General features: G+C 40.2%; 1 protein-coding gene and 2 long non-coding RNA genes across 11 annotated transcripts in view; 1 reads left to right on the top strand and 2 right to left on the bottom strand.

The window, feature by feature from the left end:
- The window catches only part of WWOX (WW domain containing oxidoreductase), a 509,240-nt gene extending 500,559 nt beyond the window's left edge, over nucleotides 1–8,681 (bottom strand). For all 7 annotated transcript variants that reach the window (XR_010391474.1, XM_026107625.2, XM_064519731.1 and 4 more), the window contains exons 1-4: nucleotides 8,489–8,681; nucleotides 5,779–5,843; nucleotides 4,049–4,106; nucleotides 2,643–2,821 (exon numbers count right to left, since the gene is read on the bottom strand). Coding sequence is in view for 6 of the 7 variants with exons in the window: in XM_026107625.2 (XP_025963410.1) it covers nucleotides 2,643–2,821; nucleotides 4,049–4,106; nucleotides 5,779–5,843; nucleotides 8,489–8,595 (409 nt within the window). In the remaining variant the exon portion in view is untranslated. The remainder of the gene's footprint in view (nucleotides 1–2,642; nucleotides 2,822–4,048; nucleotides 4,107–5,778; nucleotides 5,844–8,488) is intronic.
- An 8-nt stretch (nucleotides 8,682–8,689) lies between these two features.
- Nucleotides 8,690–22,400, top strand: part of LOC112987637 (uncharacterized) — a 42,993-nt gene continuing 29,282 nt past the window's right edge. For both annotated transcript variants that reach the window (XR_003260333.2, XR_010391475.1), the window contains exons 1-3: nucleotides 8,690–9,253; nucleotides 15,469–15,555; nucleotides 17,620–17,713. This is a non-coding gene — a long non-coding RNA (uncharacterized LOC112987637). The remainder of the gene's footprint in view (nucleotides 9,254–15,468; nucleotides 15,556–17,619; nucleotides 17,714–22,400) is intronic.
- On the bottom strand, nucleotides 10,317–22,218 carry LOC112987636 (uncharacterized). Of its 2 annotated transcripts, XR_003260332.2 has the most exons (3): nucleotides 22,156–22,218; nucleotides 12,308–12,497; nucleotides 10,317–11,247 (listed from the first exon to the last, which is right to left on the bottom strand). It is a non-coding gene; the product is annotated as an uncharacterized LOC112987636 (long non-coding RNA). The 2 variants fall into 2 exon arrangements; XR_010391476.1 differs by lacking the exon at nucleotides 22,156–22,218 and having other exon boundaries at nucleotides 12,308–12,821.

Genomic DNA, 22,400 nt, shown 5'->3' with positions numbered 1-22,400 from the left:
CTCTGCTTGAGCTAGCTAATTAGTATTTCCACATGGAGAACCAAAGAACTGTGTAGACGTACTAAAACTCATAGGGATCGCTACACTGTGATCCATTATACAACACAGACACATTCACAGCATTTTGCCAAGAGTTACAAAGCATGGTTCAGAGTTAAGCTAAGGCTCATATTTTAATTACTCTGACAATTCAGTTTCAACAAAACTTCAAATTTTGCCAAATATGTCAAAATTAATTGGACAAGAACACTATTAGCAAAGCCAAAAAGGCGAGTGCTCCCTTCACACAACACCAAGGCATTTGAACCTTGTTTTTCCTCCAAACAGACTTGTGCTAGGTATGACTTCTGGTAGACCTTTCTCAAACTGCCTCCCTTCTCTGCAGTCTGAGAGCTAGTTTAGACTTAGGAAAAAAAGAAGGCAGACTACATAAGAAGCCTAAATCCTAGAACTGCTTTCTCCATAATCCTTGCTCTATGGCAATGGGGCAATAATATCAGGTGCAGAGCCTGGGACAATAGCGATATTAAATGCAACATGGTACGTACAAGAGTTTTGAGTTACACAGGTCATAACACGATCTTAACCACATGCCCTTCCTACATCAGCTCGGTAGTTTGGGACTCCTTATGTCCTAACCTTTTGTTGCTGCAGAGGCCCAAGCCTTATCTCACTAACGCTGCAGCTGTCATCAGTACACTTGTGACCAGAGGTGATATCCTGCCCTCACCTACTAATAGAGACCAAAAAGTTTTATGTACAGTTGAACTATACATAAATTTACACACACGCTCCAAAGCATATGTTTTGTAACATTAGAGAGAAGAAAAGACCAAGCCAACACTGTAGCACATACACTACCCAGACAGCTGATTAGTTTGCTCAAACAGCTACCAATAAATGGCAGTCCTCTGTCATTTCAGATGCTCTTGACACGTAATAGCTTGTTCTTATAGTGAGTAGTCACAGGCGACAAAGATCTGGTGCAAAGACATGTCTGTTTCCTTCTGACTAACACAGATTATAAACTAAGGGGGAAATACGAAAAAAGAAATTTTGACAAAAGCATCATACATCTTGGATTAATCTTTCACTGTATATGAAACACTTTCATTCAGCAAGTCTGGTAGCTCAAGGTAGCCCTTGCTGAAGGCAAATCATATTTGAGCCCAGGCAATTCTTAAGTGTTCTGAGACTGAACAGTTGCATACAGGGTGAATTCTACTGCTGGATGCAACTTAAAGACATGCTGTACTAAAAATCTGGAATGTAAAGCTCACTGGAAAACAAAAACTAATTCCTCATTGAGGCAGATAAGTGCACTTGCTACACTAACTGCAATACCAATCTATAGTAGCATATCAAGCAATGGTTGCAGAACATGTGCTGATAAGGCATAAAATTGTAAGCTACAATAAAGCTCTAAATTTTTTATCTGACTCCTGTTAGATAACACTTCCCTTCAAATAATTAAGGGGTAAAGACCAAGATAACTCTGTGATAAGTCCTGCTATTAACCCATTGCACAGATAATCTTCAGGCTCTTCCAACATCCTCACAGACACATTTAAGTTAAGATCCTGCTCTTAAAAGAGACCAAATTATAATCTGCATAAGGACTATTTCAGTATTAATGAAGTTCCTCCACAAGGTAAAACTACAAACAATAAATGGAACAAAGATTAACAATTATTTATCATTTAGGTAGATCCCATGGTTTGCCAGAAAAGTTCAAATCTGACACCAAATCACACCTGCATTTTAATATTTGTGGCTCCTTCCTGGATTTAGGCCATAGAAATAGAAAACAGCTATCCTGTGCACTTTGCAGAAAGAAAATTCAAACACCCTAACAAATTAAATTGGAGAAGAAATCCTGTCTTCCGAGAAGAAGAGCAGCAAAGCCCCTAAGCACCAAAGCTTCATTATAAAAACGAAACAAAAGCAGCTAACACCACTCAACTACTCACTAGTTATGGAAATAACATTATGTAACAGATACCTTGACTAGATAAGTGTCTACAAGGATTTTTATGAACCAGCTTGAAACTATCGTAGAAAATGCAATTAAAAGCAATTTCAAAAGGACATCAACACAATTTTTGGCCCCAAAGCAGCATCAATCATGCCATTCAGCCACAAGTTCATCATCAAAATGACTTGTAAATACTTTCAGATAGGAGGATTCCATAGCCTACTTGTGAAATCTTTTCCCACGTTTACCTGTTGCCATTAGGAAGTTTTTCTGAACGCTTTATCTGAACACTCTTGCAGCAATACAAGCCTTCTTCCCTGTCCTAACCACCAAGGTCACAAAAAGATATTATTCCATTCCCCTCCACAGCAGGCTTTTACATATTTCTACAATGTAAAATACCTCTATCTGTATTTTCTAAACAAGATCTGTTGTTTCAAAACTTGATGTTATTTCTATGGCTATCCTCTGGGCTCCACTTTCTCCATGTTTTTAAAATAGTAGTACATGGACATGAACAAAGTTTCCTAGCTCAAGGTTCTATAAGAACCTCTATATTGAACACGCTTCAATTCTACAAGTACAGATCTAGAAACAACTCATTATGTGAGAGTTGCCTGTAAGATAAAAATCATCATATTTTACCTTATGTGTAATGTTAACCTACCTATTCCTGAATTTGCTCCAGTGATTATAACCACTTTTCCACTCAAGTCACGACCCTGAAGTATTTCCATTGCAGTAGTGTTTCCATCATATTTTTGTCTAGTAGTAGGTTTTACTGGATTATCTTCAACTGTAAATGCCAATCTTGGGTCAAGGTAAGTAGTCCTTTTGTTTATGTGGCTGTAAAAGAACACAAAAATTCAATTGTTTTGACCCTCTGCACTCCTCATTTAGACTTTAAATGTTCTATTTCAACCACTATTGCATACAATTCCAGTGGATTATTTAAATTCCCAAAAATCAATTCTTTCTCTCAATTTTGCTAAAATGATCTGGATTACTTATTTATCAATCATTTTTCCAATTGTGATAGTATTCATTAAGATTTGTATTCAAGTACTTCACAACCCCATTCTGAAATTCATATGAGCCCCTTATATATAAAGCGGAATTCTGACACAGGAAAATCTGCATTGCATTAGGGAAGATCATATTCTCTAAGGAGCTCTAAGAAAGGGGCTTGTACCACTCTCTTGAAGCAAGATACTGGTAAGAAATGTAGTTCAGTATCCTTCTGAAACTGAAAACAAATAGCTTCAAATCAGCTTAGCAAGTGGCATAATTTGGGTCAGGCTGATGCTCCCATAACAGAATTTTAGTTTTCTTCAGAAAATTTCTAGAAAGAGACACTTTGCAGCAATTTTCAGTCTTCAATCCTTATTTACAGGACAGAGATGCTACACTTAATTTTGGACTGTGAATATTCTTCATTTTGACAATTCAGTTTGAGGTAATCATCCAATTTCGACCTTTTAATTGAAAAGATACAGAAAGGAAATGTTCCCATACAGAAAAGAAATGTTTCCAGAAACATCTTTCTGCTTCTGTGAACTCCCTCCTCCCTTAGTTTTCTAAAAATCTCTTCTAGTTCAATCTTTGCCCTCTTTTCTTTCTGTGCTTTAGATTGCAAATCAGTCAGTGCTGTATCAATTTTGTTTTCACCTTGTATCTTTTAAGCTCTATTGCAATGTTAATAAGCAACCGTAGAGTTCTGGATAACTTTTAAAGTTATACATGCAGCGTTTATATGTGAAGTTACATAAACAAAATGAACCTACATAAACACTGCCTGAAGACAGTCGACATTTTGAAGATGTTTACATGTAAGTCACTAATCTCTCACCCAAATAGTATTTCTATGCATGTCAAGGAATTCAATAAACTACAAGTGGGTGTTTAGACATTATTATATCTGCAAAATTTACACTTGAATTCTAGTGTTTTGCTTATGAGTTTCTTTGTAATATTAGCTGATATTATCACAGTGTCACAACTCAAAAAGGCTACAAAATGTGTAATATAGTTGGCCCATCTACTTGCCCATATCGTACATTTTCACATACTTACTCCACAAAATAGACTTGTCCACTTTCATCAGTCTCCTGCTCCCATCCATATGGAAGTCCTAGAAGACACAGATAAAATGTCTTTTTTTGCAGGCGTTCAAGCACAGTCAGATTTGAGGTTTAAGTGATTTCTCAGAAAAAAGTTGACAAACGTCTGCACTATTTCTATAGGTACTACTTGCTGCATTTGAATATTGGAACTTGAAAGGAGGACTGCTTCCCTAATCACCATGCCATTGCTCTCTACTAAAAGCACCATATAAAAGACATCTGGCATAACTGTAAGGACCAGCCTATTAATCATAAAGACACTCTAAAAATTCTTTTGAGGATTAGTTCATGTTACAGCACAAAGCAACAAAACGTGGCCCTGCTTCCTAGTACATCACATAGACAAATCTTTACACTCCACGCAGTTCAATATCTACCTTGATAAAGGAAACAGACAAAATACTGAAGGAAACAACACAGGAAAAGTTATATAAATCACATACCAAAAGCTGGAAGACCAGAACACTGAAATAGGGATGGGATACATTAAATCAAGGTTGGAAGGGCAGGTAAGAGAACAAAAATAACAATATTTTAGAAAATAAGTCTTTTTGTAGAACATCCTAAGGAAGTACGTAACAGATAGCATTCCCAGTATTTTTAAGTCTGTCTGAAAAGTATTGTATTATAGATGACTCAAGATCTACTGAGAAAATCCCAATCAGTTATACTCACATTACTAATGCCAAAAGTAGTATGTCTCATCAATAGTCTTTCCTTAAGAGCTTTAATTCTTTGCCAGAGTAAGACAAATAAAGAAGGCAATCAAAAAAAGTCAGCTGTCTAATACCTGGCATACCCTTCTATAATATCCACTTCTGTTTCCATGATCCAAACAGAATATAACAGTAACTTCTGTATTACTAATATCCATGTAGTATCATCTTATTTAAAATGTTAAAAATTTTCACCATTTATCCTTTTACACAAAGCCCTGCAGATGTAACAATTTCCTTTGCTGTCCATGTTTTTCTTCACATTCAGTTAAGCTTTCTCCTCAAATATACCATTGGTTAAGCTATCTAAAATCATATTAACAAAGATTTATTTTCTCCAAAATCACTCTCCAGCTCAGATTAGGTAGAGTAACCTAAGTTAATCAGCTCCATTTTTCTTCTTTTCAGAAATACCCCCAAGTACACCATAGGAAAAACTTCTGGGAAGATCTAATTTAAGGCAAGATCCTGAACAAGTCATATGCCATTGGAAGAATCCTGCAACCCCACGCTCTCTCCTGTCCTGACACAGAGGTTCAACAGGGTTAGGAAAAATGAGTAAGATGGGAATTAACAGAACTTCCCATTGTGCTACTCTTTGATGGGTAGTTACAAGGAATATAATCCAACTATAAATACTATCTGATGGATATTGAGACATCATAATCTAGTCCACGAATTCCACCCTGCGGCTGTGCTTTATAAGCGACAGTAAAAGAAACCCTTTATCCTGGAATTGGTACTTTGGCTTTATGCAGCACTACAGGAAAGTCATAAATCTGCAAACTGATCACTGTACACAGACATGGGTAAAGCCCCACTGAAATCAGCTACACTTTGCAAGCTGGGTTTAACTATGTGCCTAGGGCTAACTAAGGAGATCAAGGTGAAATCTAGTTCCTGCAAAGACTCTGACTGTTGCTTGTAACATAATCTCACTACATTACAAAAGCTTAACACAAACCTCCTGCAACACGTTTCCTCTTTCCAGATTTAGGATGCTCCCACTGCGTTTTTTCTTCAAGATGACTGAAAAAAAAAATTTAAGAAAGATTATAAACAGCCTAACAATGCTCTTTCTGATGCACTTCAATCAGAGACTTTTTTTTTAAATCCAGTACAGAACATTGCTTGTCTCCAATGAGAAAAAGAAACATGCCAATCCCTTATTTAACGAACTTCAAAGGTGATGCTACAAGTTAACAGACTTCCATTTTGCCACATTTCTGAGGGAAAAGTAACTAGCCACACAGCATAAGAGTCTATAAAAATTCAAATAAATGTTTGACTTCCAATCTAAGTCTTGTTGCTTACAATGAGAAGAAAGAAAATCCCTTGAGTAACTAAAAACAGACTCGGACAACTTCTCTTAAAGATGGTGGCCCTTGGAAGGAAGGAAGAAAGAAGACGCAACAAAAGACTTTATCAGAACCTAACTGAAATATTATTATAAGTTTTTAAACAACTAAATCCCCTTTCTAAAACTCATTTCTAATCATGTTGACTTGTAAGCTGTTAGGTAAATAAGTCTGGATCTTTACATGAGCAAATTCGGATATGCTTTCCTGTCTAAAGCTGAAGGCCTTGAAGAGCAGACAATTTATTTAATCTGGATGATAATGATATCACATCTTATCTTCTAATTCGGAGACCATTTTTTCCACTTAAATCACTATAACCGAATTAACTATTCATTAACTGTACCGTAAGGTTTTCTGCACTGCACACCAGTAAGCAAAGGGATGCGCATACAAACAAGGTTAAGGCCTTAACAGACCCAAAGTGCTGATTTCAGTCTGGATATTAAAATTTTATCTTCCATCAATTATTTCAAACAATAACCAAGTGTTTAAGAGTCAGGCAGGGATTATCTGAAAGAGTGTCACAACTGATAGCCTGAGTATGAAATAAAGATAGGCAGAACTACTGAATGCATACACAAGCAAGCACTAAACTCCAGATCTGGCACCAACAGCAAAGTACATACAACAAAAGCAATTTTTTCATCCTGAGAAAATAAACAGGCAATTGGGCCACAGTAAGCAGCACACAGCAATTCTATTATAGAAATCAGAGCTAAGTGGTCTAAGACTAAATAGGTGCATATGTATGACCTGCAGCAGCACTTCAAATTCAGGACACTCACATTCTAAAGATAAACAAGATCCCGAGTTCCTCCTATAAAATAAAAATTGTCATATTTTACCTTATGTGTAGTGTTCCTGACTCCTGTGTAATGTGAGATACATAACCAGACTCTCATATCTTCACAAATGCACACTCACTGAGCTTTCGTAACTAACCACGCGCACACCCAGCTCATCACAAAGACCTTTAACAGTCTTAAATGAAAGTAACTCCATTGCAGCTCAGTCTAAAGTTCATATTGCTGATAAGGTTTAAAAACATTTTCAGAATCTGCAAAGGTAACACACAGGTGCAGAGCGTATATTAAAGGCAGCAATAGCGTAACACCTTTTCATCACCCTTAGCTGCTAAAGAATGACCTTGTTATTAATTTCAATGGAGTTAATTCAGATTCACAACAGCTAACAACCAGGCATACTGAATTAATTGCTTGTATAAAAACAACTAATCCCAAGAAGCAATACCTCACTGTTTTATAGGTTTTCTAAGTTCACCCAGTGATTCCCTTTTCAAAGGGCTTCTAAAGGGAAAGGGCATATAAGGAAACTTGACTTATGATCAAAAATTGACTAGACAGAAATAGCAGCGCTTGTAAACCAAATATCAGATAAAATAAAAAGCACTGTCTAGTGTTTCCAGATCAGAGCTTGGGAGAAAGAAGCCAATTCACTACAGATAAGGCAGGTTGTCCGCACTGTACTTTTGATGCTTTTTATGGAGGTGAGTAAGCTTTGTAGCTTTAAACAAACTGAAGCACAGTCTTCAAGACCAGCACGGTTATAGGAAACCATAAGAGAGGAGAAAATATATAAACATAAAGTCCACCGAGTTAATCCTGGAGCATTTTTTTGCAAGGGGTGGGGGGATATGATAGCTCTCAAAGTGGCACAGCAGAGGGTGCCAAAGGCAAATCTGTATCTCTTGTCGAAGCTGTAGTATACTGAGGAGTTGAGGGCGAGTACTTACTTCTACTGCACATATCTCCTCTCTGTTCCTGCAAGGAGGAAAACTAAGAAAACTGCAATGCTGTGTAAGGCACAGCGACCTGTACTGCACCCACGGCACACGAAAGCTGCGCTCTGAACCGTGCAGCGCACTGCGACCCTGCCCCGGCGGGGCTCCCGCGCCAGGCGCCTCTCGGCACGCTCCACCGCCGCTCCCACACAGGTGCGAGGCTGCGGCCGGCACTGCCCTCGCCTGTCTCCTACCCACCCGGCGGGACCTACCGCCCAGCCCTCCTCCTCCGACCCGCGAGCAGGCAGCGCTCGGCACGGGGCAGACCCCGCCGGGGGTCCACGCTTTTACCCCCCGCGCCCCCCGGAGCCAGGGGAGGCACCAGACGCAGACGCGGAGTCGCAGAGGGCCGGTCCCGCCGCAGCGACCCCCGCCGCCGGCAGCTCCGCCCTGCGCAGGGCGGGCGGGAAATGGCGGCTCCCGCCTCCCCGCGCTGAGGGGAAGCGCGGGGCAGCCCCCGCTCCCCGCCCCCCGCCCCCAGGGGGAGCCGGCTCGGCCCCCCGCGCCCTTACTTGGCGTAGTAAACCCAGCCGTCCTTGGTGGTCCGCTCCTCCCAGCCGGGCGGCAGCTCCTCCTCGCTGTCCGTGTCCTCCAGCCCCGCGTACTTCAGCGCCGCCATTAGGACGGGGGCTCCACGCAGCCCCACCGCCGCCTCGCCAGCCAGCGGGCGCGCGCGACACCGCCCCTTCCGGCCGGGTCAGCCAATGGCGCGGCGCGGCGGGCCGCGGGCACGCTGGGAAGTGTAGTCCGGCGGGCGGCTGCCGGCGGCGGCTCCCCGCGGCGCCCCCACGTGGCGGCGGCGGCCGGAGCTGCGTCACGCGGGACGCGCGGCCCAACGGCAACTTCGCCCGGAATCGGGCGGTTTTTAGGTGCGTCACCGAGGTTCCCCTTAAGGAGCCCCTGAACGAGTCGAAACCTTCACAGGTGGCTCAAGAATCGGAGGTTTGGGAGGTTTAAGCGCCCCCTTTTCCAGACACAAGTGTGGAGACAAGGCGGCGGACCAAGCCCAGAAAGCAACGGAAAACGAACGGCCCCTCAAGCTTTTCGACGCTAGCATTAGGCGGAAAGGTGGACGGGCGCGGCCTAGGGAAGGAGGACGTAGCCTCAGGCTCCAGCCCAGCCTGCACCGCGCTCGGGAGCACCGGGGGCCAGTCGCCTGCAGTCCTCCCCGGACCAGGTCTCCCGTCCTCGCAGCGTTGGAGCATCTCGACGTCCTTTGCCCGGTGAGGAAGGCCTGGCTCGTCTTCTCCTCTGAGCAAAGCGCCTCACTGCGGTGTGTAAATATCAGCGTGCCGTCATGGAGCACGAGGCGGGGGAGAGACTCCCGCCCTTGGGGATGGCAGGCCGGGCCGCCCAGCCGGCTCCCAAAGCCCCTCTTCCAAACCTGGGTCATCCGGTGACACAAATCTGATGGTCATTTCCAAGGACTGAGGCACTACAAGTTAATGAGTCAACAGCACACTACAGAAACTTTGGTCGTGGTAATTAAAGCAAAGGCATCCTATTTTGCAACCAGGGCAGAAGTACATCATGCATTAACATGACTTGGCTGACATCAGCCTCTTGGTTTGACCACTGATGATGCTTTTGAGCATGTACCCATGTGCCAACATCCTCATATATATTTGCGTAACTAAACCCAACGGTTAGCATTTGTAACGGCATCTTCCCGTTGTAGTCCTTTGGCAGGTTTTTTAAGAAACAAAAAAAAAGCAAACCCCACTGTTGGACAGTGACTGTAATCACTGGAGACTGCACCAGATGGCAGTGCAGCCACACAAATGCAATAAAGTGCCCTCCCTAACTCCTTTGGGTAACATTTTTATGCACTATTTGAGGCACTGACCTATATGGCTCACTCACCCCCAGTAATGGCGTGCGTGTCTGTCTAGAAAAAGCAACATGAACTTTTTTCTGCCCTGCTGCTCCCATCGCTTTGCCTGTTCCTCTGAGAAATTTCACCTAGTGAATTATCTCCTCTTGGAGATAAATACTCATGCTTCCTCAGGCACCAGTTTTCATGGGACTATTTCTGGGAGTATTGAAAAACACTGTAACCGTACTCTCTTGGGAAGGGAAACTTAAGTGACATGCTCACTTATAATCCAGGAAGCAGCTGAAATACCTCCATTCAGTTACCTATGAAGTATGTGCCAGGTCTCAAGAAACTTGCTTATTTAAGTCATTTTTTTGAAATGAAAAAATAGGGTATTAATCTAGCAGTAGTACTGTAAAACTAGTCAGTTACTAGGCTTCTTCCTGTTAAAATCTTTAAGTATTTGGCAGCAAACACTCCATTATTTGTGCTTAGTGAGAACATGAAAATAATTGGTCTATCAGTCATCCTAACCCAACCATCTGTATTACGTGAAGTATACATTTTGTCCTAGGTGTAAACAGCAGTATTACAGTATCTGAATGCAAAGAAGGTATAGCACACTTCAAATTAGATAGAAAAAGAGCATCTTAGTAGTAGGCATGTGTATGTATATGTATACATTATACACTAAATAGAAACACTACCTTTCATGTAAAAATTATTTATGCTGTGAATGAAAAAGCAAAAATGTTGTTTGACAGAGCAACATGGAGAGTAAGAAATTCTCCTGAAGCTCTACCCTAGTACATGAGTAATATGCCATAGAAGTCCTATGGCTTATAGTGTTTTCAGTGAAATTTCAGTTTCTATGAAAAAATAAGAAATCCCACACTTCTGTCTTTGAAACTTAAGAACCAACGGAGACTCCAACAGTTATGATACTTTTCACAGATGTTTTTTCCCCGTGTACTTTTAACCACCTCCTACTTTTCAGAATATTTTCATTGGAAAAAAGAAGTCACAAGTTTTGATAATTTGGCCACTCATGCGTGTTATTTACTGAATTATTTCAAAGCTTGTTGAAATTCAACCATGTTTTTCAAATGAAAATTGTGGCAAATGGAAGATACATTCCTTTTCAAAGGGTCAAAGAGGTCCTTTGCCATTTTCTCCAGCTTGTGTGTGCATGTGTGTAATTACTACCCATTTTTTTGCACTGCAGAAAAAGAATGGGTCTGTGTGTTAGTTACTACAGTGATCTCACTCATCATGTTCATTCAGGCAGGGCAGTAAATAATCCATTCTGCTTAAAATCTTCTGTCACTTTCTTTGGGTGTCGTATTTTAGCAGAAAGTGCTTCGAAGATACCATTCTGATCCATTGCTGTAGCAATCCTCTAAATTAATTCTTCTGAGGATTCTAAGGTTCTCAGACCAAGATTAATTCCACAGTCTGCCAGAAAGTGGATAAATTAAAACAAGAAGACATTTAGAAATGGTGGTTGTTTTCACAAAAACAAAGATGTCAATTAGAATCTTAATCTCATTTTCTGTTAGCAGTGCTTTAAACCATCAAAATTAAATGTATTCAGCTGATTTCTCCCTTAGAAACACAGACATAAATTTGGTCGTATAATTCCACTGGCAAGCCTGAGGCAGCAAAAATCTTAACATTTCCTTAATGTCAGTCACAGGCTTATCTGCTCTGCTGAATCATGGCCATTGCTTGTCAAAGATTTGGGTACTGATTTAACTGACAAAGATTTTGGTACTGGTTATCTGGACAAGAGAAGAGTAATCATGACATATTGTAAAAGCATCCACATGCACAGCAAGATGTTGATTCACGCCTTTGATAGAGCATGTTTCTATTTGTCAGAAATCACAATTTAGGAGTATGACAAAATTCTGAACAGCTGTCAGGTCATAATTTTTTAGCAGCTGTCAGAACATGTTTGCGTAGGCTACAGCTGTTTCTTTTCAGGTGAAAATCCTGCCTCCATGATTCATGCCCTTCTTACCTCAGCATTAGATTAAAGCAGTGTACTGTGCTTGAGGCTATGGTTTTAATCTAGGACATGATAAATGAGTATTTGAGCTACTGCCAACTGTGAATGGACTAGATCCTTTAAGTGAACGAGTTAATATTTATTTTTCTGGTGTCATTAAACACGGATCTCCATAAAAATGTTCAGTAGATCACTTTCATACAAGTCATGAGAATGGTTTAAACTTCTGAAATCCCTAAGTTTTTAATCAAGATTATTTTTAGAAATTTCAAGAATTTTATCTGCCTTCTTTACATGCAATAATACCATTTACAACAACATTTCAAAGTTCAGTAGTATTTAAATAGGTAATGCTTTTGAGGATCTTCCAGTTTTCTCTGAAAACAATCTAAAGTAATGCATTTCCTTTCTTTTTGTGTTGGATGACCAAAAGATTTCTTTATTTACCAAATCTTAATATATATCAGTATGCACAAAAGCCTGTAAGACAAATTCCAAACTTACCAGTGTCAAAATTTAGTATTCCGGCAGCAACTTCTTCCATAATGACAACATTGTCTCCTTCAATGAAGGCTGCTGTGATCTTAAAGAGTCTCCTGCTACACTGGATGTGATGCAGTCACAGTTCATTCACCCTGGATTCTATATTCGTCTTGTAGACGTTCAAAGATGGACGGAATATGTTCTTCATGATCTGGTTAAAAAAAAAAAAAAGGCAAGCTTTTCTACCTACAAAGCCATGCTTGGACATACAGAGAAGTATTCATTCACATCTGTCAAGTAATTATTCATCTACAAAGATGCAAAATTGGAAACTGAAAAGCTAGAAAAAAAAAAGAAGTGAAAGTTGGATATCTAAATGCCTTTAAATGTTTGGCTGTAATTGCTTTACACAGACAGGAAAGGGAGAGGTGAACAAAATTAATTAGTGAAAAAATAGATTAGTGGTCTCAGTGCAACAAACACTTCTGTTCTTTCATAGTTTTACGGTCTCTCTCCTTGAGTTCAGTGAGACCACTCACACACTGAAAGTGCAATGGGGAAGTATTTGCAGCATCAGAACTCGGGGGTGTAGGAGAATGTCTGGTTCATTTTCCCTTATTAGTCCAGCTCCTGAGGCTACAGCGAGGTTGCTAGACTATACATGTGCAACATTGCTGACAGTGGGAGAAGGCTGATTATTTTGACCACAGACGTGAAGAAGATTAAGCTTTCATTGCGAGATATTTAAAAGCATTCAAATGATTTGTGTGTAATTACTCAGGAGAAATCAAAAAGATGGAGTAAAACTAAAAGAAGGTAGAACAGTCATCATAACAACTGTTTATAGCTTAATCACCAGAACCCTTTCTTAATCAAATGAGCTATCACTCCTGATTAATCTCATCTTCAATGAGCTTCCTCATATTCATAACAATGAATGCAGTCCATGGAAAACAGATACAGTCCAAAGCGCAGATATTTGTTGTTTAGATCAAACTCTAGCGTTTTTCTTTGAAAAAAATCTTCTGTCCTAAAAAATATTCTCTCCTAAAATTCATTCAGTGCAACATCTCATTTTCATCTTTTAAGAGGTAACTAAGTAACCACACACTCCTTTCCTTGAACTGGCAAGTTAGTGACCAGGACAACCTGATGATATGCCATCAATTTACTACACTGCAGAGCAAGAGGTATTGTTTAGATACGGGAGTGAGAAGATCAAAGGAAAAGACCTTAACTCTCAGAAGAAAGCCAAATTCTAATCTGTATAAGACTGCTCAGAAAAAAAATAGAACTGCAACAAAAAAAATAATGTTTCTGATAAATATCGCAAAACATTGTAGTGGACATGGTTGGGTCTTTTCATAGGCTGACTGCTGGAATATGTCAAGGAAAATAGGGTTAATACACCAGAGAGGTTAGTGAAAAGGGGTTAGAGAATTAACTGGATTTTGAAATTTCGAGAAGGAAGACCCTGAGTAGAGTAGATTCTTTTTAGTACTGGGTCTATCCCTCCCTTTTTATACAGGGGGCAGGAGGGTAGTAGAAATTAGAAGTGTAGCCATTAATATGATCTAACCAGAGACCCAATAGAGTTAAGTCTGAAAGAAATGTGTGTTTTCAAATGTGTAGACACACATTTAGTATTAAATAATATCTAGCCCATACACTAAGTATTATCAAGGTGGATAGGCAGACAAATAACTATCTATATGTTGTGTATATTCAGAATAATTGTATTCTGTATGGTATGGACTTCAGTAAACTTATTTTGGAAATACTTCAGAAAATCTTGAACTGATTCTGATCTTGCTTAAATTATTGATAGCTAACATCAATGAAATTTTACTTGCAAGAGATAGAGGGGTAGAGAAGCGTGGCAGCTCAGACTAATGACAAATACCTTGTTTTTGTAAAATAGCTATTTAAGTCATTAGTCATGTTTCTATGTTTGAAGTTAAATGGTCTACAGTCTTGCAGAGCTGAAAATGTGTCCTGTAGAGTCAGCCTTGTCATCTAAATAAAATAAATTAAATAGCATGAGGCCTAATGTATGTCCCTGAGGCATTTCAATTGGTAGTTCTCCTCAGTGGTCTATTATCTTCTGTTTATGGTCCTTCAGCCAATTTTCAGTCTGCCTGAAAATCAATTTGAATTCAGTAAGAGGCTAGCAGTACATTCATTTACATTCCTGACATCCACCAATTCTGTAATTCAACATCAAAAAAGCAGTCACAGTTGCTTAGTCTACTAACTTAGTGTTAAGATGATCTAATGAGAATGAAAGCATTTATGGAAGTGCAAATTAAGGACTATATTGGATTTAATTTCAAATGTTACATAATGACCTGGAAGATATAGTGCATTTCACTGAATGGTTCGTCCATGTAGGAGAAAAAAATTCAAATGGCTAAATTCTCATGTTGGCGCCGTGTAGCTGGATTTTTTGAAAGGGCTTAAGGTATTGAGTGCTAAATCTTGTTGAACCTTGGGTCCTGATTCTGAATGTTGTACATAAAAAGCTGGTCATAAGTTCCCTTGAAAGTCTAGCTTTTATTGTACAAGATGTTTGAATTAAGGTCTTCACCTTTCCTTACTGAATAAGAATGCGTGTTCTGTGGTTTTGAAGAGGGACCAAGGGGGAAGTTACTTCCAAAAATAGTCTGTGCCTGTGCAACCTTTAAAAATGAAAAGTAGATCTTTAAAGAGTAATGGTTAACAATGTGCCCTCATTACTCATGTTTCAGTTGCTTTTCTTGGCACGAAAAAATTCTGTACTGGAGCTTCTATTCCATAGTTGAGCAGAATCCAGCATTTTAAACCTCCAGTCAAACTCACAAAACTCTTCACATTTACTCTGTTTTTGGTGGTAAAATGAAACCCACAAAATGTGTTAACAAAGAAATCTTTAAACACACGCTTTTGTATCCCTCAGCCAGACACAACTCTAACGGACATCTTCTGCTATAAACATTTAACTAATGTTCTGAATACTCAAATACTACATATGATGGTGATAAAAAGCAGATCTCAGTCCTCCCATCTAAAGATCATATTGCTGAATGTTTTTCACATTATTTATTGCCTTCTAATAATAAGTGTGACTTCTTTGGGAGAAAAGCTTAATAACAGACTATTTGTCTTTTTACTCAATTAAAGTCAATTGTTTCTTGATCTTACAGAAGAATGTGAAGAACCTTCCTAGTTCCTAACACAAGAGAGGGAGCAGAGATGCCTGCCTAGCATACATACCGCTGCTGAGCAAGAAGGTAAATAGAAGTAAGCGCAGAAGTAAAGGCTCTTACAACTCCAAGGCATTTCCAGCAAAGCTTACTGATCTATGCAGAATGCTATCTCAAGGCAAAAAGATACAGTAAACATCACCTCCTAAAACTGCCTGATTAGTATGGCAGCTAATGAAGGCCTCTGACATAGTCACAAGTTGAGACAGCTGTGTGTTATTGCTTTCTCAGGGTTGAGTTTGAAGAGAAAAAGGCACATCTATAGCACCTGAGGCAGACAGCTGTTCTCAGGAGAGCTTTATAGCTCAGACGCAGGTCTATGCTGAGTGATTACATAGCTTCCAAAAAGGAAACTTATGTCTGGCTGTCTCAGGATGTGACTAGAATGAACATGCAACTTCATGCATCTGACACCATAGACATACCCTATTCATTTTAGCCTGAATAATATCTTTTCTCATCAGTTGTTTTGAAGAGGGTAACTTGTCCAATTGCTACCAGGCAGAGCTGATTAGACATCAGTTTTCATTTTTGGTTCCTTTCCCCCTACCCCTCTTCCCTCCACCCAATCTCTCTCTTTTCACTCTGGGGGAAAAAAAAACCCTCAAAATTTTCTGCTTAATTTGATGATTTTTCCCCTCCTTTTTTCTTTTTTTTTTTGGTTTGACCACAGAACAAGACAAGCCATTATTCACCCGGTTCTGCTAATGAGCTCCTTTCTCAGAGTCTTTGTACCCTGCATAATGAAGAACATCTGCATCTTGCACAAAGCCTGACATTTCCCTGCCTATTCACCAATGGCTTTTTTCTCTTTTCTTTCAATGACTGAATGGATTAACAGTGCAATACTAATAACGTAGTGCATGGAAAAGGAAACTGGCAGAGTCTCCAGGACATTCTATTCTTATCACCTTCCTTTAATATTTTAGTAGAATTACTCAATTCATATGGTAATCATTTCCTTCTAATCAATATTTCATATATAACCTTGCTTATTCACTCCCACTTATTCTACTTGCCAAGAAAGCTGAATGAGACCATTGGGAGTATCCGTCTTCTCTGATACTGAGAATAGATTAATAATACTGGCAGCATGCTTACAAAAAGATGTAATTCATTAATTAACACATAAATAATTTGCTAAAGGTTAAGAAGTTGTTAATGTATGCCTTAATAAACAGCTATTACAAGGACCAGCCAACTAGTAAATTGCTTATAACTATAAAACCTGTTTTGATGTGCTTAGAGTAGTTCTCAAAATTTCTGAAAACAGTGGGCTGCCTAGCACCCACCACCTATCTCTTTGGAAATACTTGCATGGACTATTTTGTGCATCATTGCCAGAATGGGTTTCATATGAATTTATTGTATTATTTGTGTTAATACTTTTTATTTTTCCATAGTGGTTTGGTCATATGGGTGGGATTGTTTGGGAGACGTTTTTGGAGGGAGGAGAGAGACCATTTTGCAAGCTACCTTGTGATGTCGGACAAACTACCAGTGGTCCAGGTTGAGACATAGTGATGTGTGGTACACACTACTTATGTAAGGTGTTATTAACAGTTTATTTATTAACTCTTATTAAAAGTGTGTTTATGCAATTATAGCTCAAGATTCTAGTCACTGACATTACCGAGCATCTGCATACACGCACACACGCACACATACAGTTTTTATACCCTATGAACCCATCTGGTTTTACTTTAACACTAGAAGAATATCTAGTTTCAGTATGGCATCTCACAGAGAATGAAAAATCTGGATTTGAAGATCCAAAAATGACAGCAAACCCTGTCATCTGGTGGATAAGGACTTCACTAAGTCTCCTAATGTCCCTGTTATGTCAGTAAGATCCAATGGATGTTAGTTAATTGCTATATATCGGCAAAAATATTGTAGGAAAAACCACAGTGCTGTGCATACAAAGGTTTAGGAAGATTCACATAGTTATATAAACCGTAAGATCCCATCATCTTCCATTTAGCACAGTGTCTTTATAGTAGAAGAGAGTGCATAACAGATAGCAGAAGCTGTTTACTTCGTCACCTGTCTCTGATCTCAATAGCTGCATTTGCTCCGTATGCATTACAGGATTCCATAATGTAATCTGGGCTGATCCCAAGGACTGACCTGGGCTCTCTACAGGATCCATGCGCTACCACAGTTACTTTTGGCCAGTCTGAAGGTAAGTGCTTCCTCATAAAGTCATCTGAAAACTAATTTTAAAATAGGATATTTTTATGTGATTATTGTGCATTTGCTAGGGAAAATGTATCAAGTAGTTCACATTCTTTCAATTATGGGTATACCAGCAAAACCACCTATGAAAATGTAGTCCTATCTCAGTTAAACTCTTTAGGAATATGTTACAACAAAACATAAACAAAATATCACACCTAATTTGAAAGGTTCCTTATCCAGAGTAAACATACTTGCCAGTTCTTTAGAAAAATCTCGAAGTACTTCAGCGGTATTAATAAAATTTAGCACCTTGTAGCGTCACTTCAAAATAGCTATATATATTCCCATTTTACAGACATGGTACAGACCCTAGGAGATTAAGCAGTTAGAATTTAATCTCATTTAAAGCAGTGGAGAAATTCCACTGAGATCTTGGCATAGATTTAGTACCAAAGTTTGCATAAACTTGACTTTACGTAACAGATTTAATGAAATGTAGGATTTACTGTGGCCAAAGGGCTTTTTAGCAGCTACCTATCAACTAGCTTTTGTAATGATCCAAAATGGTTACAGTAATTTTTAGTAAGCAATATTCTCAGCAAACACTATGTTTTGATCAGCAGAGACCATATTACATTGTTGCAGGTAGTAGGTATGCTGATACTACATACATTTCTCAATGCTTACTCCTCTAGTTCATCTGAAATTGACACATGTATATTGTTGTACTAACAGAAGAGTTTAAATGGAAGAGTTGTATTAGAGAGCACATGTGGAAACCTGAGGTATAATATTATGAGAAAAAATCACAAAGATATGTTAGAAATATCCTTAGTCGTTCAACATTTTACAATGTTGTGAAATGGAATAACAGTTAAGCAATTTTGAAAGCTGTATGTATACACTAGTGTGAAAGAAACAGAAGTAAAAACAGTTTATGTCATTCAGCAAATTAAATGAGATTACCATGATGATCCCTCCGAATCTGCAGGCTCTTTCCTCAGCTAGTGTAAATCAGTGTAGTTCCAGTGAGGTTAGTCACATCATAACCTAATAAAGTGCAAACTGCACTTAGCTTTACAGATTCAACAGAGAGATAAAAATGAAACAAAGGACAAGATAATGTGATAGTGTCTATCCTTAATATATATCCAGAATCTCTCAAATTACAGTAGGACAAATTGCCTTCCAAAAGGGTATATTCAACTCCTTTCCTCTTATTTCTGTTTTTAGTCAAGTGGTATTTCATAGATCCACTTCTGTACCACATTTTTTTCTTCACTGAAAGCCAGTAATTCCTTTTGCAATTCTTACTTCTTTTGGTGAGCACTTGCCTGCCTGAATAATGCTATTAGTTATGACTGGAGTGTATTCAATTGCAGGACCAAGCCTGTGCTTTTGCTGAATTTGCAGTGTTACGTGATAGACCTGGAATAAACCAGTGACAGGCTGCTTCCTAGAATTCCCAGACTTTATTTCAGCAACAAACTATGGGGTAGGCAGGGTGCATGGACTTGAGCTTTCCTAGAAGCATCTCATTTGTATCACAAATGTCGTAGAGCAGCACTGTGGCTGCATGGAGGGTAAATGATGGAGAAAGCCAGCCTTTCATTTCTCTTGGATTGCTGTCCACTGAGCGGTCTAGATGCTGCCGTTGAGGCCAGTGGAACAACTTACACGCATGCCCATCAAAATGATTTATCAGCTCAGAGGCTTTCTAGCAACAAGTATATCATATTTTGAGAACAAATAACTTGATATCTGCATTGCTGAAACACCTTTATAGTTCTATTTAAATTTTTTTATAGTTGAAGGTTCAAAAAAATTACTGGCGATACATTTTATCTTCAACTTTTTACTGTAGAGCTCTGGCAAATGTTTTATAAGTTATGTCTGATGTGGCTTTAACTCAGGTATAACTCCTAATCAAATAGGTTGAAAGTAGCAAAGAAATCTATTTGCTTGACTCATGTCATTTATTAACTGAAAATCTTACTCTATGGTACCTGACACTGCTAAAGGTCAGAAACAATCTATTTACATTTTTAACTATAACAATAAAAATGGGCTGATAATGTCAATGATATCAGAGCTAAGATGAAGTTAGGCATGAGTAAACATCTCGGAAGGTAATGTTCAAACCTCTGACCTTGGTGTTTGGAGCAGAGGAAGCTATTTCTCATCCATTGCATCCACATAGTTATGCCAACAGGCTACACAGTCTTAAATCTTTGCATTAGCCATATATTTTGTATGAAGCAGTAGTTTACCTTTGTGTCGTATATGTGAAATATGTATACATTTGGAGTAGAAACATAAAGTTTATTCTCTTCTTTCCATTTCTCTAGCCAGTTAAAATTCTAACACTGTGAATATACAATACCTATTTGAACCAAGACAGATATCTTGGTCTTAAACAGAGTACAGTGAAATTCACTGAAATAGGGCCTTGTCAAACTTGGACAGGCTTCCTAAAATAAATTCATATGGACTGTCCACATTTGAATTTCACCATATTGTTCTCTGCTTAATTAGATACTAGCCACAGTTTGTTTTATGCTTTTAATCTTAATATTTTTCACTTTGCTTTAGCTAGTTCAGACTGATTGCTTTATGAAATATGTAAGATGGTAATTAGTTTAACAGCATGTTAGATTTATAGGGCAGTGCAACAATAAGTCATTATTGGCTAAGCTAATCATGTAGTGCACACGAACATAATTACTCCAGACATACTGGAGTAAACATGAAATAGGACATTTACCAGCTGAACGCTTGGTGCAGCATCGTCTGACCCAGGAATCAAGAAAATGTTTCTTGGGCCAAATCTAAAAACAATGTTTAGAATTCAAAACAATGAAGTAAATTTAGTATGTGTTTTTTCATAGGAGGGAAATTCAGGATCTCTGTCAGAGGATGGTGTGGTATTGGCAAGAACAGTCCTTGCTCTCCTCACTCTCCCAGCTGCCACCCTTGTAGTCTGGCACCCAGGTCCTTCAGCCTTGTCACTCCCAGTGCCAGTCCCACACCTGCACACTCAGCTGCTGTGCTCAGGATGGAAGTACCTGTTATAGTTCTTCTTAGGTACTGGATCTGACTCTTGGGAAAGAAAAAAAAACTAGAAGATTTCCTTCTCCTTAACTTTTTGATGCTTCAGCTTCTCACTGGCAAAATCAGGGTAGTGATCTTCCTTTTGTTTATCTAGACTGTAAGCTTTTTGGAGCAAGCACTTTGTTTTACCACGTACGTAGAAAGGTCCTGAGCACAGGACATGATAATATTTAAGTTAGAATAAACTCTGATTAATTATAGGGAAAAGTTAAACAAATTGGTCATCTTTTCAAAAGGGCTGATCCTGCAGCACTAGGGCACTTCTGGTTAAAGCTCTTTCTATTCTGCCCTCAGAAAATAGCTTGCTTTTATAGTTCTTCCTCTCTCCTTTGTTAAGACTCCCACAACTCCCCTTTTTCCTCCTCTTTCTCATCCCACTGCTCCAAAAGCAAACAGAGGGATTAACAGGAGTACGTTTTCCTACCAACATGCTTCATAGATGGTAAATATTTTTTTGTGTAAGCAAAAACTGTGTTCAGAAACAACAGTTTCAATTGATTTTCTAGATGTCTTGAACAACATCTCAGAGAATAGCAACCCCACTGATATGCATACTAACCCCAGCTCAACAAAATATCAGCAAAAATCACCACAAAAACTTAGAAAAATTCCTAAAATCGTACATATTTCTGAAAGTCAGAAATAGCTTTTGCAAAGCAAAGATAGAAAAAACTGCACCTGTGATCAGCTTCAATGATCAGCCCTTCCCTTAGCCCCCTCCCTGGAACATCTTTGTTCCACAGACACCTTTTCCAGACACAGGAAGAGGGACTGTGTCTGTTGCCCCGCACTGCACGACACTTGTCCCAGGAGGGGTGCTGACCCCCAGGAGAAATACTCTGGTCCCCAAGACCAGAAGCGCAGCTCTGCAAGGGATGTGCAGGCAGCACAGCAGGTGCGGTGCCAGAGCTCCAGCCCTCCCTAAGGAGCACAGATTGGAGGGTAGAGACTCCAGAGAGAGTCTCAGGGGAACGTTTAGCAGCCCTGCTCCCAGCTGGGACTGGGGACAAGATCCCGCTGACCTGCTGTCAGGCTGCCGGAGGGAGCCGTCCCCTCTGTGAGGATCGCCCTTTGGGCCGGACACAGGGACCGGGGCGCTCAGCCGGGTCCCCGGCAGGAGCCGACTCTCCCTCCCCCGCTGCGGGCGCCTTCAGCACCGGGCCGGGCGGACAGCGCTCGCCGCGCCCGGGGGCCGCCGCTGCCCGGCCAGGCCCCGCCGCCGCCTGGCGCTCCCGCCTGGCCCGCTCTGGCTCGCCGCTGCCCGGGGGACCCCCACCAACTCTCCCTGGGGAAAGCAAACAAACGAACAAACAGCTAGTACTCGGCTGGCCAGACCTCCGCGTCTCCCGGACCAGCGGGTCCCGGTGCCCCGGGATGCGGCTCTGGGACCCGGGAGCCGCCGGCAGGTGCCGCGCGGACCTCGGGCGGGCGGTGAGTGCTGGCCGCTGGCACAGAGGGAGCACGGAAGCAGCGCTGAAACAGCTCCTCCAGCGCGCAGCAGCCTCCTCCAAAAATCCCCTTTCTCCGGCCCACCCACTGCTCCCTCTAGGTCCTAATATAACGAGCGGGGAGACGGTTCT

The sequence above is a fragment of the Dromaius novaehollandiae genome, chromosome 13 (assembly GCF_036370855.1).
Source record: "Dromaius novaehollandiae isolate bDroNov1 chromosome 13, bDroNov1.hap1, whole genome shotgun sequence".
In the NCBI taxonomy this organism is placed as follows: domain Eukaryota; kingdom Metazoa; phylum Chordata; class Aves; order Casuariiformes; family Dromaiidae; genus Dromaius; species Dromaius novaehollandiae.
Note: the sequence above shows the minus strand (reverse complement) of the source record. Positions and strands in the feature narration are given on the sequence as shown.